General features: G+C 27.7%; 3 protein-coding genes across 5 annotated transcripts in view; 2 read left to right on the top strand and 1 right to left on the bottom strand.

Moving 5' to 3' along the window:
* The window catches only part of LOC149061589 (zinc finger MYM-type protein 1-like), a 72,065-nt gene that overhangs the window by 12,814 nt on the left and 43,712 nt on the right, over positions 1-15,539 (top strand). The window lies entirely within an intron of this gene.
* Positions 163-5,712, bottom strand: LOC107164629 (DNA primase large subunit-like). 2 transcript variants are annotated; one of them, XM_015512515.2, is made up of 10 exons: positions 5,572-5,712; positions 4,219-4,377; positions 4,003-4,118; positions 3,476-3,694; positions 2,735-2,953; positions 2,389-2,529; positions 1,340-1,519; positions 1,080-1,275; positions 832-1,008; positions 163-352 (listed from the first exon to the last, which is right to left on the bottom strand). In XM_015512515.2, exons 2-10 carry the CDS (start codon positions 4,364-4,366, stop codon positions 261-263), a joined length of 1,488 nt encoding a protein of 495 aa, XP_015368001.1. In that variant the 5' UTR covers positions 4,367-4,377; positions 5,572-5,712; the 3' UTR covers positions 163-260. The 2 variants fall into 2 exon arrangements, with proteins under 2 accessions (XP_015368001.1, XP_015368000.1); XM_015512514.2 differs by having other exon boundaries at positions 4,219-4,382.
* LOC107164620 (uncharacterized) lies at positions 10,540-12,673 on the top strand. Its single transcript, XM_015512504.1, has 2 exons — positions 10,540-10,889; positions 12,193-12,673. Exons 1-2 carry the CDS (start codon positions 10,540-10,542, stop codon positions 12,671-12,673), a joined length of 831 nt encoding a protein of 276 aa, XP_015367990.1.

Raw genomic sequence — 15,539 nt, forward strand, 5'->3', positions numbered from 1 at the left:
CTAGCGGTGCCAACCGAAGCTTGGCCTCATTACATGTTATTCAACCAATGAGCCTCGCTCTTTTTTAATATTAATATCTAATAGCTAATAAGGTATAGTTCTTCACAATATAAAATTATATAAAGGTATGGTGTTACAAAAATATAAATTACATTGACTTGATCAGTGTTTGGATAATATTCTTTATTAAAGGTAAAATACAAAATTTTGTACAAATACTTATTTGTATTTGCTAATGTAGTGTAAAAAAAAAATATTATTTATTTATCCATTTCATCAACAAAATTGACTATTGTTTGATCAAATTCTGTATTGTCAATATCATCTACCATTGACGAATCATTTGCATGAGCTGTCAACATATCAGTATATTAAGGTTTAACCTTAAGGTAAGTAACACTGGTATTTGTTGTCTCTGTTTTACAAGTGTGTAACATAGAAAACTTACATGCAGCAGATCACATAAAGCTTCTTTAATTTAAAAAATAAAGTGAATACAACTTCTTGATGGAAAGAACATTATCTGTATTTGTCTGTAAGTTTTTTTTATGATAATTCAGTCTTTAAGTGAGTTATGTGCATTTTTAATTTATAGTACATTATGTACACAAAGCTTGTAATTTAAACTATTGTAATAAAAAAATCTACAAAAAACAAATTATGTTCTTACTATCAAGAGTCATGATAAATTAATATACTCCAATGTTTAAACTAACAAAGCTAAATGAAATCTGCTGATTAAAATTTGGTATGTTACTCACATGTTAGACAGAGTCCAAATTTTGATATACCGCCCTCTTTCATATATTAAAATAAATTTAAAAAACTTACAATCATTGGCGTTAGATTCAATATTAAATCCTTTCAACTTTTGACTTTCTTCAAAAAATTGATTTGGGTGGTTGATAGCTGTACAAGAAGGTGATACGCCATTATGTGCTTCAAAATATTTTGTACAAGCAATTTGATAATGTCCATTTTGAGACAGGTTTAAAATTTCTTGAATACCTTAATATAACAATTTAATTTGGTTATTCTTTTTTCTTCTCACTATGATATGTAACAACAAATACTCATACTTTGAGTCGAAATGTTAGAAGTCTCCAGTAATTGTTTTAATGCTTGACTATTAGTATGCTTATATGGACACCCATGATATTCATCCAAACCCACTGCACCCATAATTATCTTCATACAGCTGTATGGTGTATAGTTTACTTTTTTACCTTCTTTGCCATAATTATGTCTTATATTATAACTATATTGTTTATCAAACTAAAATGAGAAAATAATAATAATAATTATCAAAGACTATAAATACAAATCAAGTCATTTTTACTTTATCTGCATCCATTTTCTTGGTAAATTCTGATCTCCATAATATTAACGCCTGTTCAAGCGGTAATCCAGCTCCTTTCAAAAATAAACCATACTGTTGACGAGCTTGATGTTTCAAATGATGTTCACTTCTCAAAACTACATGCAATCGTTTCATGCATAGAGGAAAAGACTTTGAAGACTAATTTTTAACATTTAAAAATTAAAAAGTCTAATTTAATAGATAAATAAATTTTGTGTTATGGTCTTTCACCATTATAATGATATTCTATTATTACGATATACATATTAATATTTTTTATATACATATCACAGAAACGTACCTATGTTATCTCACATTTATTCTGTATTACCACATAGAGATAAATATTATTGATTACTTTACCTCCAGACCCATCATAAAAATTGTCATTAATTTAAACTCATGAAGAACCTTGTTTTAAATTTTCAAGTTGTTTTACAAAGCAAATTATGTTTTATTAATAAAATGTTCAGGGTAAAAAGAAGATAAGAGAAGCCAAATAATAAACCAATAAAAATAAGAATTTATATAGAAACAAAACAAATAGTTTCAATGGTAAAAATTATTTAAAAAACATTTATTTAGTGCTTTTTTAAATTTTACTTTTAATGTCTGTTATGAGTCAAATCATATTTTCTTAAAGCATTTTCATTGTTTTTTCTTCAAAGCATTTTTATCCGTTCCCTCCTTAATAAAAATAATTTTAAAGAAACATAAATAGTATTGATACATATTACACACATTGGCTATTTAGATCCCTTCTACTTGAATGATAAATAAATTGCATCTTATTACTTATATTTAAATATATGTTGATTGTGTGTGTGACGTGTGTACTAAAAAAATGATTTGCCCATTTAAAAATTAAAATAAATAACCCATCAACATAACATATCCCGTTTTATCTTAAGTGGGAAACATGAAATAAAACTAGTAATATAGTAACAAGAAAGAAAGCTTAACTATTTTTCAACACAATAAAAATGCATATTTTTATGATATAAGGGTTAAATTGACAAAATACTTACATGATCAATAGTATTGATAGATAATGTAGACATGTTTTCTGTAACAGAGTAATTTTTTCCCATGTAGGACTGATGTAAATATTTGATAAAAGCACCAAACCGTTCATCTTCACTAATAATACTGAATTTTTGAAAACATTTCTAAAAATATAATACAATTTTAAAATGGTTAAAATGAAATATTTAGTTAAAAATGTATAGTTAGAAACATAAATAAATAAGAATTTATTATAAGTATGTTCATTGAAGAACATTTATGCAATTTATAACAAATTTATTATACAGTGATTTCAACATAGGATGCTTTTCCATAGTAAAACAATATCAAATTTCAAATAAAACTTACTACTAATTCTTGGGAAAGTTCTGACCGAAATGTTTGGCAAACACCTGAGATAACATCAGTTTGAATGACATAAGCAAATCCATCACAAAGATAAACTTTTCTATTACGAACTAAATCCAACACTTGTGTCCAGCGAACTTTAAAATACTCATTATTATTTCCAGCTGTAGTGAAAGAGCTCATACCATCAGCCATTATTTTATATTCTTCTTCACTTACCTGCAGATGATTTTTAAGTAATATATGATAAAATAAATTAATACAAGTATAAATATAATGTACGTATAATATAATACCATGTTGAATTGGGAATTAGTTTCATTCAATAAACTATTATATGTTTTGTTAAATATAAAATAGAGACCCATAATTAATTAATTTCATTTAGTGCACTCATACAAAAATGCAAAAAATTATTGGCATTTCGATAAAGCAATTATTATTCTTAGTCAATTCAATAGATATACAATATCATTTAATTTACTCTCTAATACAGGGTTCGGCAAGTTATTTCTATTGGAGTCCGAAAGATTAAAATAATAAATAAATTAGGTCCAGTGAAAAAAATTTTTGCCAAATCTTTATGTTTTTGTAATAGTAATATGAAGAAAAAATGTTAAGACATGTCAACAGTCCGGAGGCTTTCTGCGTTCCACGGTCCGGATTCGGACTGTGGTCCGCCAGTTGCCAACCATTGCTCTAATAGTACAAAGGTTTTATTTTTTAATTTACATAACTTACAGCTGAATAATTAGTGTTGTTTGAAGATAAAAATTTTAGTTTATCGCTTTTTGAAAGAAGTGACCAACGTAATTTGAACAATTCTATTTCCCTGTTAATGAACCATTTTCGTAACTCATCACTTTTACAGTAAATTAATCGAAGAATAAAATGTGAACATAAATCTCTTTTTCTTGCATCACAGTTTTCATTATAGTTCTTATAAATGCCACCATTTATCTGTAAATATAAAACAAGTATAAAACAATTTAAGAATACATTACATTTAATAAGACACATTATCATCACATTCGTATTTTACAAATAAACAGTAGAAGAATATAAATATTAACTAAATTAAAGATAATGATAACCTTCAAATCACAAATACAAAGTATGTAAAATGTTAAATCTTCATATTTCAATCATTCAAATACATAATACTAAAAAAAACAAAAAAATACCAAGAAAAAGAAAATACCATTGTATTCATAAATAATATTTAAAACATAGTTTTACTCGATATATTTTAAGTATAAAACACATACCAATTTATACATATGTTTTAATCCTTCTTTCTTTATTTCATGAACTACCGATTTAGTAAAATCTTCATAATTACTTGTGTTTCCTTTCAAACTCAATTGCTCTAATATTTGTAAAACTAAACAGAATTACAAACAGTTGATTAAATATAGATAAGCATTTTAAACTCAAGTACTAAACAATTTTACCTGTGTATCTGTTTTTTTTTTTTTACTTACCTTTTAGTCTTTCAATTGCACATTCTTCAAATTCATCCAAATTAATATTAATATCAGGAATTTCACGATAAAGTTGTAAATCGTGATCGCAAGAGACTTTTTTAAGATTTTCTAGAACTAAATTTTTTCTATTTGGCGTAAAATTCATTATTAATCAGGCTAACCTTTCATAAAAAAAAAATATGCAAAACATTAATACGGATAAATATTATAATCACTATTCACTAGTTTTTACAGTTAATAAGGAATAGATTAGCAGTTCTCAACTGGTGGTATACAGCAAGCTCATAAGTGGTACACAATTATGGTAAAAATAGAACTGATATCAAATAGGGGATGTACGCACACTATCTGCAGATTGAAAGCCATATACTTGGAGATTTGATACTAGCTAATAGCTCGCTAATAGTAATATTGTAAATTTATTATTTCTCCCTTAATTCTAATAATGTCTGACTTTGTAAAAATATTTTCAATATGTAAACCTATATATCAAAAGTTAAGCTCACTATTAATAAATTTAACCTGATAACTTTCTTTAATACCTCCAACTATGAAACCATATATAATGATTTAATTAAATTAAAATATATTCTAAAATAATAATATTACCTATATGAAGAAAAATCTATAAAAAAAACATGATTTGATATTTATAATGCTCTAAAAACATAGATGGTATAAGAAAGTTTCCAAATTCCGAGATAATAGTGGATTACCAATACTAATGGTTTTGAACTCACATAGTTGAAAACTATGAATTATGATCAACTGTATCAAATGTTTTTCTAAATTCAGCAAATATCATGTCCACATAAGAAACAGCATAAAAATCAAAGTTGACTAATATGTTAGTTGAGAATAAAATACTACATTTAACAGTAGACTTTCCTGACCGAACGACATGTATTTGGTAAATTATTATGTGATTTATTCTTTAATTTTGATGAGGGTTATCTGCTAAAAAATCTTGAATAAATGAGGTAGGATTAGAAATATACCTAAGCTGCCAGTGTAATCTTAAATATTAATATTACATGAAGTTACACACACAGGGCCAGATTGGTTAGGTAAGCTACCGAGAAAATCTCGGTGGGCCGCTTAAAGTTAGGGCCGGTAGCGTCAGAGTGTGGGTGAAAATAAATATATGTCAGGATAAGTAAATAAGTTTGTATCGATTTTAGACGTAATAAACCAATAAAAAATAATAGAGACCCAAATTTTGGGACAGTGAATATGTAAATGGGACGCTTAGAAGTGAAAATCTCGATGGGCTGATATATACCAATCTGGCCCTGTACACACATAACTACAAAAGCACTTATTATTATACTAAAATTCAAAAATACTCACAAATCTGTCCAAGTAATTTAATTGACCAGTGCTTAAGAGCGATATGAAGAAGCCGAAAAACTAGACAATTTACGAACTACGAACAAATTGACAGCATTCAAAGCATAATATTATTACAATGTCGTTTAATGTTATCATCACTTTAACAAGAGCTTTGTATGGTTCCATTTGGCGGGAAACGCTAACACTAGATAAACTATGATAACAAATTCGAAATAATTTACCTCCATAGCCCCATAATTATTCCACGTCAAAAATGGTGTTACCAATATACTTCGTTGAATCCAAAAACCGCATACCTTAGATAAAACTGACCGACGACCGTATTACCCGTCGATGTCGGGTTAAAGTAAAACAAATAAGATTGTTGATTAATTATATATGTATGTAAATAAATATGTGGCTTGTGGTGCGACGGTCGTACGCTCAACAGCTGAAACGCTATGAGTAATGCCGGATAAATACTAAACAGTCGGTGCAAGCGTTGCATTGCGCCGGGGCCCCGATATCGAGGATTTTTTTGATTTTTTTTGATTTTTTAATTAGGGGCTCTCAGGGCCGGATTTAGGAGAGGGCTGAGTGGGCTGCAGCCAAGGGCCCTCCACAAATTCAGGGCCCCACCAATTTTATGATATTTAAATTTGGATACAGAACAAATATTTTATTTAATAATATTGGATATATAAAAAATGTAATTTTACTAACTATAATAATAGATGTATTCGCATTTGTTGACAATGGACGGTGTCTGTTTAAGAATCTAGATAAGATAAGTTTTTATGCCATTTGTAATCGGTGTTGATTTTCAAAACGTTATTGATAAATTTGTACAAATGAAATTTAAAAAAAGTTCCAGGCATTAAAATTTTAATTACCTAACATTATTATTTTTGTTGCATATTCAGCATTTATATTATATGATATTACACCTATACTGTTTATACTAACAATAGGTAATCATAACTCATAAGTATCATATTACGATCGGTGGGGACTGTCCATCGGTTATTAGCGAGTAGAAATATATTGTACGTCATTACGATTTATACTGTTAACAATAAATGTCTATATAATACGTTTATGTTATTATTTATATTTATAATACATAACAATTTTTATTATTCTTTATTTAATTACTTACATCTAATATTATGATGATATTATTACTTATACTATAGTTATACTTGATTTGATTGTTTTTATAATTATTTATTATTAAATAAGTAGTTAGATTGTTACTACTATAGAAGTATACTAAATATGATAATAAATTTTATTTAATAAGCAAAAAAATATATTTTCTTATTTATGATGTGTAAGTGCCCCCCACAATGCATTCCGTCCAGGGGCTAACCTAACCTAAATCCGGGCTCTTTAATTTTTTTTGCACCGGGGCCCAAAGAGTTCAAGATCCAGCACTGGCTCTGAGTATACGTACCGGCCGGTGTTACTGACACACGGATGGGTGACCACCCGGGTTTTTAGCAACAAATCCTCGCCACACATGTCACATCAATACATCATCATACTACATTACGTGTTCCAAACCAACCGTTTCCCCCCACAAACAGCTAATGCATTAAAGCTCATGCCATGGCCTAGCCATAGTTGCCAGACTTATGATCAATAAAAAATAAATAAATATGTAGTATAGTGATTTTAATTATTATTGTTATGTATTTACGAGTCAAGGCTGGGCAAGTATAAACTAATTATTTTAACTCGTTAAGTTAAGTTGATAGAGAAAAATGTAAGTTAAATTTAAAGTTAAAAGTCACTTTCCTTATTTATTTAACTCGTTAAAAGTTAAAAGTTGATTTGAAAAAAAGTAACTTAACTTAGGTAGTTAAAAATAGATTATTTTTATTTTTTCATGTAAAATAAATAATCACCATACATTAAATTTGTATTAAAGCTTAACAAATAACTTAATAATGTGGACGGGTTACTAATTTTAATAAATACAATATAATATGTAATTGTAGGTATTAATTAATAATTACAATAGGTACTTAGTAAGTAGTAAGTACTACTTACATACTTCAATCAATTATAAGATCAAACAAAACAAATAAATTATTTCAATGTATTTTTTTAACCAACAAATTTTCCAAAATTATGGCTAAATTTGAATTTTTTTTAATACCCAATAATTTTTAAATTGTAATTATTAAATTTGTTATTATAGGATTTAATTAAATAAATTACACAGATAAATATTGGATACAAATAAATTAAAAATATTAATACCTATTTAATACCTATTGAAATTTCAAATATACAAATAATACAAAACACTCACATACTGACATACTATAAATAATATTTGGTTATTTCTACAATTATAATTATTTTTATATTTTTTAATTGAAATAAGTTGTAAAAATCAAAATACAATTTTAAATCTTTGAAGTTTATTTTAGGAAAAATTAATAAATTAACTCATTAAGTTAGAAGTTACTTATGAAAATAAAAGTAACTCGTTAAGTAACTTAACTTTAACTTTTTAGTTAAAAAATTTAAACGATCGAGTAGGTTTTTTATATTTAAGTTATCGCCGTGCGTCATGCAAACCACGACATTACTACAATATGCGTCAAAATACGACAAAATATCTTCAATCAAAATATCTCCGTCAATTTATATTTAGTGAAAAATATTTCCAATCAAATTATCTTCGTGAAAAATTTCTCTGGTCAGACGGGTGATAATGATTGCAAATTTTGTGATAAATTTTTTTAAAAACAATATTTACCTATATTTCAAATTATTTTAAAGGGACATTTATTGAAGAGTCAGTTCATTCACATGTACCAGATATTTCAAATGTCCAGGCAAACATAGTTATAGAACAATTCAAAGAAAACGCCTAAACCATGGAATTATTAACAAGAAACATTATTAGTAGAACGATTTCAACAACAGAAGTTAGTGTAGGTAGTTGGCCAGTTACCAAGTATAATTTCGATACTTCGTACGATCTAAAAAGTGAGAGCAAAAAATGGAAAACCACCTGAAAACCCATTGTCTTACACGAGTTGGTCTGAGGTACCTGATGAGTATAAGATCATAAATGGTAATAATTGTTTAGTTTATGATAATATTAATATTAATGTTCGCTATTTCAACACCATCCACCTTATACTTAGTTAAATAAATATATTTTAAATTAATTTTTGAAGTAAAATTTCTTTTTTGAGTTATGGATGGAGAACTTATCTGGTGGCAATCGATCAAAATATCTAAATTTATCCATTTTTACAAAAATTAATAGATTATTCTTAACTTTCTATTAAAATTAGTTCAAATATCTAATTATTTAATTAGCTCGTAAAATTAATGAAATAAACTACGTTTGAAACAATATAATATATCTATCTATATCTATTTATATATATATATATATCAATTATATATATATCTTCCCCAATCCACCCCTGTGCGGCCCTGTCTGAGTTTAGTTTTTAATTGTTGTTGAAAGTTTTAATAATAATAAGAAAATATAATACAATTTATATAATATTATCAAAGCTCGCCAAGCTCAGCTCGTAGATCGACTCGCTGTATACACAGAAGCTACGATAAAGATAAGTACCTAAAATATAATAATATATAATAATAATTGTATTTCAACTAGGATATTTTACGAGACGTGAGCCATGCCATAATATTTCTTACGACATACGTATCTTATCGTTTACACTATCGACAATAATTGTGACTTGTGAGTGACTACCTAATTATTATTTATTAGATTCTGTTATACTGTACTTATACAGACTATAAACTGATGGCTGTACGTATGCTACCTATAACTAGTGCAGCTGTTCCCAACCTGGGGGTAATTACCCCCTAAGGGGTAAAAACACAATTTTTTGAGGGTAAAAGTTAAACTATTTATTTGTATTTTAAGTACTTATTATCCATTTACACATGTGTATTATGACTGTAAATGAAATTGTAATAATATATATTTTTTTTTTTTTTTTACTCAATACTTTTTTTTGTGTCGGGGGGTATTTGTAAATATCTAACCTGACTTATGGGTAATAGTCTCAAAAAGGTTGGGAACCGCTGCTCTAGTGTCTGATTTTCAAACTCCGAAAAATTACAGTTATCGCCAAGCCATGTATGAATCCATGATACGTCATTTATTATCTTCATCGTTGTCAACGCCGTTCGATTTTTGTAAAGTGTAGTTGATAAAGTTATGTACCTAATGGAAGTAACGAGATCAAAAAATATAAAGGTATTAAAAAAATGTCATAGCGCTGCGTGAAATAGTAATAATATTAAACATTTAATTTTGTTTTTTAAGTTTAAGTTTTTTAAGCAGAGTAATTTCCAAATTTTTGTAAAATGTTTCAAGTAGCTGTCACTCTTCCCGTAAGTACGGATACGGTGACCTGCGAGTGTGAGAAATCATTTTCTACTATGCGACGTATAAGCATTGTGTATTTGTATGAATTAAAATAGGTTCAGCAATTTAAGTATTTTGAATATAGAAAGGGAAATCCCCATCAATAATGAAGACATATTAAATATTGTTGAAAAATCCGGGAGACGTAAACAATTACATTATATATATCTATTTAAATAAATGGTTAATTTTAAAGTATGTACACGAAATAAAATATATAGGTTCCAATGGTCGTATTTAGTGGGAAAATTTTAAACGAGTCAATTTGGTTATTCAAATGTATAAGTTATCAATATTAATTTTTGTTTATGAAAGTATCGTTTAAGAAGTTCTTAAAAAATTCCTAAAAACGTAATTCATGTCCAGGTCATGTTTATTTTAATTATGAAGTGGATTTATTTAAATAATTTTGTTATTATAAATAAACGAGTATCCATCACATCCATTGCTATGTTTATTTATTTACAAGCTTATTTTTTTTAACAAATTTTAAGTTCATTAACTTATTTCTAATTATTTTTAAGTACAACTTAATAATTTTATATCTAATGCTTGCTGATATATTATCAATCGGATTCGTGGTAGTAATTTTTTGGTTGGTAATATGGTTACTGAAAAAACAAGATGATTCTGATTGCTTGTCATTAGAGCTTCCCTCAGTGCCAGTAAAGTTTGAGCGGTTGCAAACGTTAGATCAATTAAATCTGTTACTTAATAAATTGGAAGAGCTTGAACAGCTAAACCTCAGTCCGTGTAAAACGAAACTGAAAACAGTGGCTGATCGGATCAAAAATGTGAATAGATATCTGACAAAATCCGAACTCTTATTCAAAGACGAACTGATGCAATATGAGATTGCTATCGATTGGATAAAGTCACCTGCTGAGTTCCGAAATAAGTAAGACTGATATACCAAAATATAAAAACGCTTGCTAAGTCAGAGATCGGTATTTAAACTCTATTAATTTTTAATTTTTAGAAATTTATTAACTGTATGTAATATCCATGTATTTTATTATGCAGTTCAATGAAAATTTAGAAAAAAAAATAACTCTTTTTATCTTTTTAACTAAAAAGTTTGAATTTTGAAACATCAAGAGTTAGACTAGTTAGAATTAAATAGAAAAAAAATAAAAGTGTAACTTTATTGTGTAGGTGGGTAATTAAGCTAATTTTAATATGTGAGAAAGAGCCGATATCAAACCCAAACGGTATAACAATTCGAATTCAGAAAAACGTCAGTGTAAAGAGACGTAAAAAAAAAATCATTTTAATTTTAATTTAGTTTTAGTGTGATATACCTCCAAAAACGGAGAGCCGATTTCGTTGTTTTATTAGATTCAAATTGGCTAGGAAAAATGCAGTGAAGATTTTCAGAACTTTATTTTTAATTATTTTATTGGGCGTTTTTTGATGTTTTTAAGCTTTAAGGCTTTGAAATGAATTAACGATTGAATATAAAGTTGTGAAAATCTTCACTGCAATTCTCCTAACCAATGTGTATCTACTATCTAGTAAGATCTCAAACAACAAAATTCATTTTCCAATTTCAGAAATCTAGCCTGCTAAATGAAAATCTAGCGAAAAATAATTCTTTTTTTTTAACTGCGAGAAATTAAATTAGTTTTTAAGTATATTTTCTATCTACTTGATAATTCATTTTTAATGAGCTATTATAGTTTAGGAGAAAAATAGAAACTTCGGGACTGTTCACGACGACGTTTTTTTTTATACCGCTTGGGTGTGATATCGGATCTCTAACTGAGTAACATTTTTATGATTTTCCTATTTAACACAAATTCTTGAAGTTTTCACTTGATTAAAAATCAAGAAAGAAAAATAAGTAATTTGAAACGGAAAAGTAAAACGTGTCAACATTAGAGTATGCTAGAAAATTTTTGCTAAACGACGCATATAAATTGAAATCAATTATTATACCAAGCATTTTTTTAAATTTTTAACTTTAAAGAATAAAAAAAAAAATACTGTATATGGGTGTTAACATACGTATGGCACCAATAATCATACTAAAAAGACGCATGATAGAGAGTTTGAGTATTTTTCCAGAATGAAAATTGTGATGAGTGGCCCTATTCGCCCCTTTGTAAAGAGTAGATTTGACTAAAAATGTTATAGCCATTAGGTCGCTTTCTTCAGTTTATATCTTGAGAATTGAATTTTTTAACCTTCGCTTGTTACAGATGTGGACCACCCAACTTCTTCCCTGCGTACTCACCCCTGACGGCCAGTGACATAAAACGATTAACCGAGTTCACTTTGCCACCGGTTGACTTTACTAGAACGCCAGTCGTACCGTTGCGGTGGTCAGTTGCCAGCGGTGAATCGTCACTTCCAATTGTCGACCAATGGTTGGCAAATGTTTCTTATTTAATGATAGCAACCTTGGAAAAGGTATGGAACATGAAAGCCAAGGTGAGTTCTTGGACATTCACTAACCACTTTGCTGAACACGATGGAATGATAGATTTCCTGCGCCGTGCTATCGTTGTCAGTGCTGAAGAAGATGCGAATGGGAACAAAACGATCTTCATATTGGACTTTATGGTACCGCCTAATGTGACCCTAGATCGTATACCTGAAGTTAAAGCCATAGGACTTCCAATAAAACCACTGAAGGGACTCTGCTGCACTCCGGTCAAATACACAGAGTCCAACGCATAAGATTTTATGGAAGAGGGGGACTAAGAAAGTTGGAAATATTGTTCAAAGTCGATAGCTAGACATTTTTTAATAAATTTATAAGGAAGTGATTATATATTTTACGTACAATTATTTAACTAATAATTAATTTTCCTTAAAACGAATCTAAAAATTCAGTTAGACTATAGTTTAAAAAATAAGTTTCACTGTTTTACAGTAATATATATATATGACGACTTGCCCTTCCTTGAGTTAAGTCTAATTCTTAAGTAATTTCAGTGGAATAAAACACTTGAATTTTATAAAATTTTAATTTGTATAATTTCTTAAATAATGTAAAAATCATATCAAATGAAACGTACCTATGTACAATATTTATAAAGCAGATTTAATTTCTAAAACTCGTGGATAAAAATTGAAGTTTTTACTTACAGAACACAAATATTTTTAACAGTTCATATGTATTCAAATACATTAAAATTAGACGGATATGCGTCAATTGTTCGCCGAAAATAGTTCGCGCGTCTAATGTTCGCCTGGAAATTATTTGAATACGAAAATTGTTCGTGTATACATTGTTCGTATGTTCACATAACATGAAATAAAAATAAATAAATAAATAAATAATAATAATAATATACTAATAATACATAAAAAATACATGTTAAATATTTTTCCACGTTTGTGAATGTCAATAATATTAAGTTACAATATAGTTTTTATAATTGCAATTGAAAATTGTATGCAACACCACGAAGATAATCAACTGTTGTACGGTTATTATAATCTGCACATATTTTTTTTAAATTTAAAATGTTATAGATTAATTCCTTTGTCTCCACTTGAGCATTATCTGGTACATGATTATAATATATTCATAACTTTTGACAACTTCGTCATTTTCCACATGATAACGACCACCACACTTATATTTTTTATACAATGAACATTTCCAATAAGTTTTTGTTTCCGTCTGTTTTTCGCAATAGAACATGTAACTTTATGTACGAGTATATCTGTACCGCGATCACTTTTTACGTATTTTAAAACCATAGTAATCAAATATTTATTGGGGTAAAATTAAATTGTATGGTCAAAATTACTGTTGTATAATTTTTGTGACAAGTATGTGTTAGTATTAGTATTTTTATTAGTAGATACCTACTATTCCAGAACACAATGGGATTTTTGTGCCCATTAAATTATAATGTTCGATAACGAGATACGTTATCGATATGATTTTAAAACTTCACAGTTCACACATTTCACACTAAATCAAATAGTATATTATTTATTAACTGCCGTATGGATTACAAAATATATTACATGATAATCAAGTCTTATTATTTTTTTTTACGAACAATAATTGTCTTATTCAAATAATTTTGCTGCGAATAATTGTCACGCGAACAACTGTCGCGCGATTTATTTTCGACGAACAATTGACGTGATACCAATTAGACGGTCATAAAATTCACCACTTTGGTATAATATAGCTTTACTCATAGGTATTTCGTAAAAAAAAGTTGTACCTAATACTGTAAAAATTGACACTTATTTTTTTAAACTGTACTCTAACTGAATTTTAAAATCTATTTAAAGTAAATTTAATAATTAGTTTCCCTTGCTGTCGGTTCAAACGGAAAAAAAAAATTTAATAATTAGTTAGATAATTGTGTGTAAAATATATAATTATTTGCTTATCAATTTATTCAAAAATACCCATCCGTCGACTTTGAATATAATACTTCTGTAAATAAAATATTTATTATAGGTAGTTAAAATGTGTAACTATATAATTATTTATTGTTTGACACATAACTCCACAATACACATCAATACAGATGTCTTGTGTTCAAACTCGACAGATGGAAATTTATGAACAAATTGATAGACAAGTAATTATATATTTTACATACAATTATCTAATTATTAAGTTTACTTTAAAGAGATTTTAAAATTCAGTTAAAGTACAGTTTAAAAAAATAAGTCTCACTGATGACCAACTGTTTTACAGTATTAGGCATATAACCTTTTATATAACTTTTTTTTATGAAATATAAGTACCTAATATATTATACCAAAGTAGTAGGTTTTATGACTGTCTAATTTTTAATGTATTTGAATACATACGAACCGTTCAAAATATTTGTGTTCTGTGAGTAACAACTGTACTTTTTATCCACGAGCCTGAAATTATATTAAATTAGAAATTAAACCCACTATATAAATATTGTACATACATTTCATTTTATATGATTTCTACATTATTTAAGAAATTATACAAATTAAAATTTTATAAAATTCATCTAATGATTTGTCCTAATTGTTTAGGTGATATCGTAAGTGTTTTATTCCACTGAAATTACTTAAGAATTAGACTTGACTCAAGGAAGGGCAAGTCATCATATATCTATAACTGTAAAACAGTGAAACTTATTTTTTAAACTATAGTCTAACTGAATTTTAATATTCCTTTTAAGGAAAATTAATTATTATTTAAATAATTGTATGTAAAATATATAATCAATTTATTCAAAAATGTCTAACTATCGACTTTGAAGTTTGAACAATAGTTCCAACTTTCTTAGTCCCCCTTTTCCATAACATCTTATGCGTTGGACTCTGTGTATTTGACCGGAGTGCAGCAGAGTCCCTTCAGTGGTTTTATTGGAAGTCCTATGGCTTTAACTTCAGGTATACGATCTAGGGTCACATTCGGCGGTACCATAAAGTCCAATATGAAGATCGTTTTGTTCCCATTATAGGCGAAACTACGGGTCAAGCCACTAAGGCCATGGCCTGACCTAATACTAACTGGATAATATACTGACATAATAAAATTTAAAATTTAAATAAAAAAACTTATTTTATAATTAGAATTTTT

Source organism: Diuraphis noxia, unplaced genomic scaffold (assembly GCF_037042655.1).
Source record: "Diuraphis noxia isolate RWA-SAM2 unplaced genomic scaffold, SU_Dnox_SAM2 contig0001, whole genome shotgun sequence".
NCBI classification, from domain to species: Eukaryota; Metazoa; Arthropoda; class Insecta; order Hemiptera; family Aphididae; genus Diuraphis; species Diuraphis noxia.

What these genes read in the sequence shown, in the direction of transcription:
- LOC107164629 (XM_015512515.2), bottom strand. Translation starts at nt 4,366, where the DNA reads ATGAATTTTACGCCAAATAGAAAAAATTTAGTTCTAGAAAATCTTAAA. An exon ending in AGAAAATGGATGCAGATAAA is followed by an intron (nt 1,276 to 1,339) that starts GTAAAAATGACT and finishes TTCTCATTTTAG; the next exon opens with TTTGATAAACAATATAGTTA. An exon ending in TTCTAACATTTCGACTCAAA is followed by an intron (nt 1,009 to 1,079) that starts GTATGAGTATTT and finishes TGTTATATTAAG; the next exon opens with GTATTCAAGAAATTTTAAAC.
- LOC107164620 (XM_015512504.1), top strand. Translation starts at nt 10,540, where the DNA reads ATGCTTGCTGATATATTATCAATCGGATTCGTGGTAGTAATTTTTTGG. An exon ending in CCTGCTGAGTTCCGAAATAA is followed by an intron (nt 10,890 to 12,192) that starts GTAAGACTGATA and finishes CGCTTGTTACAG; the next exon opens with ATGTGGACCACCCAACTTCT.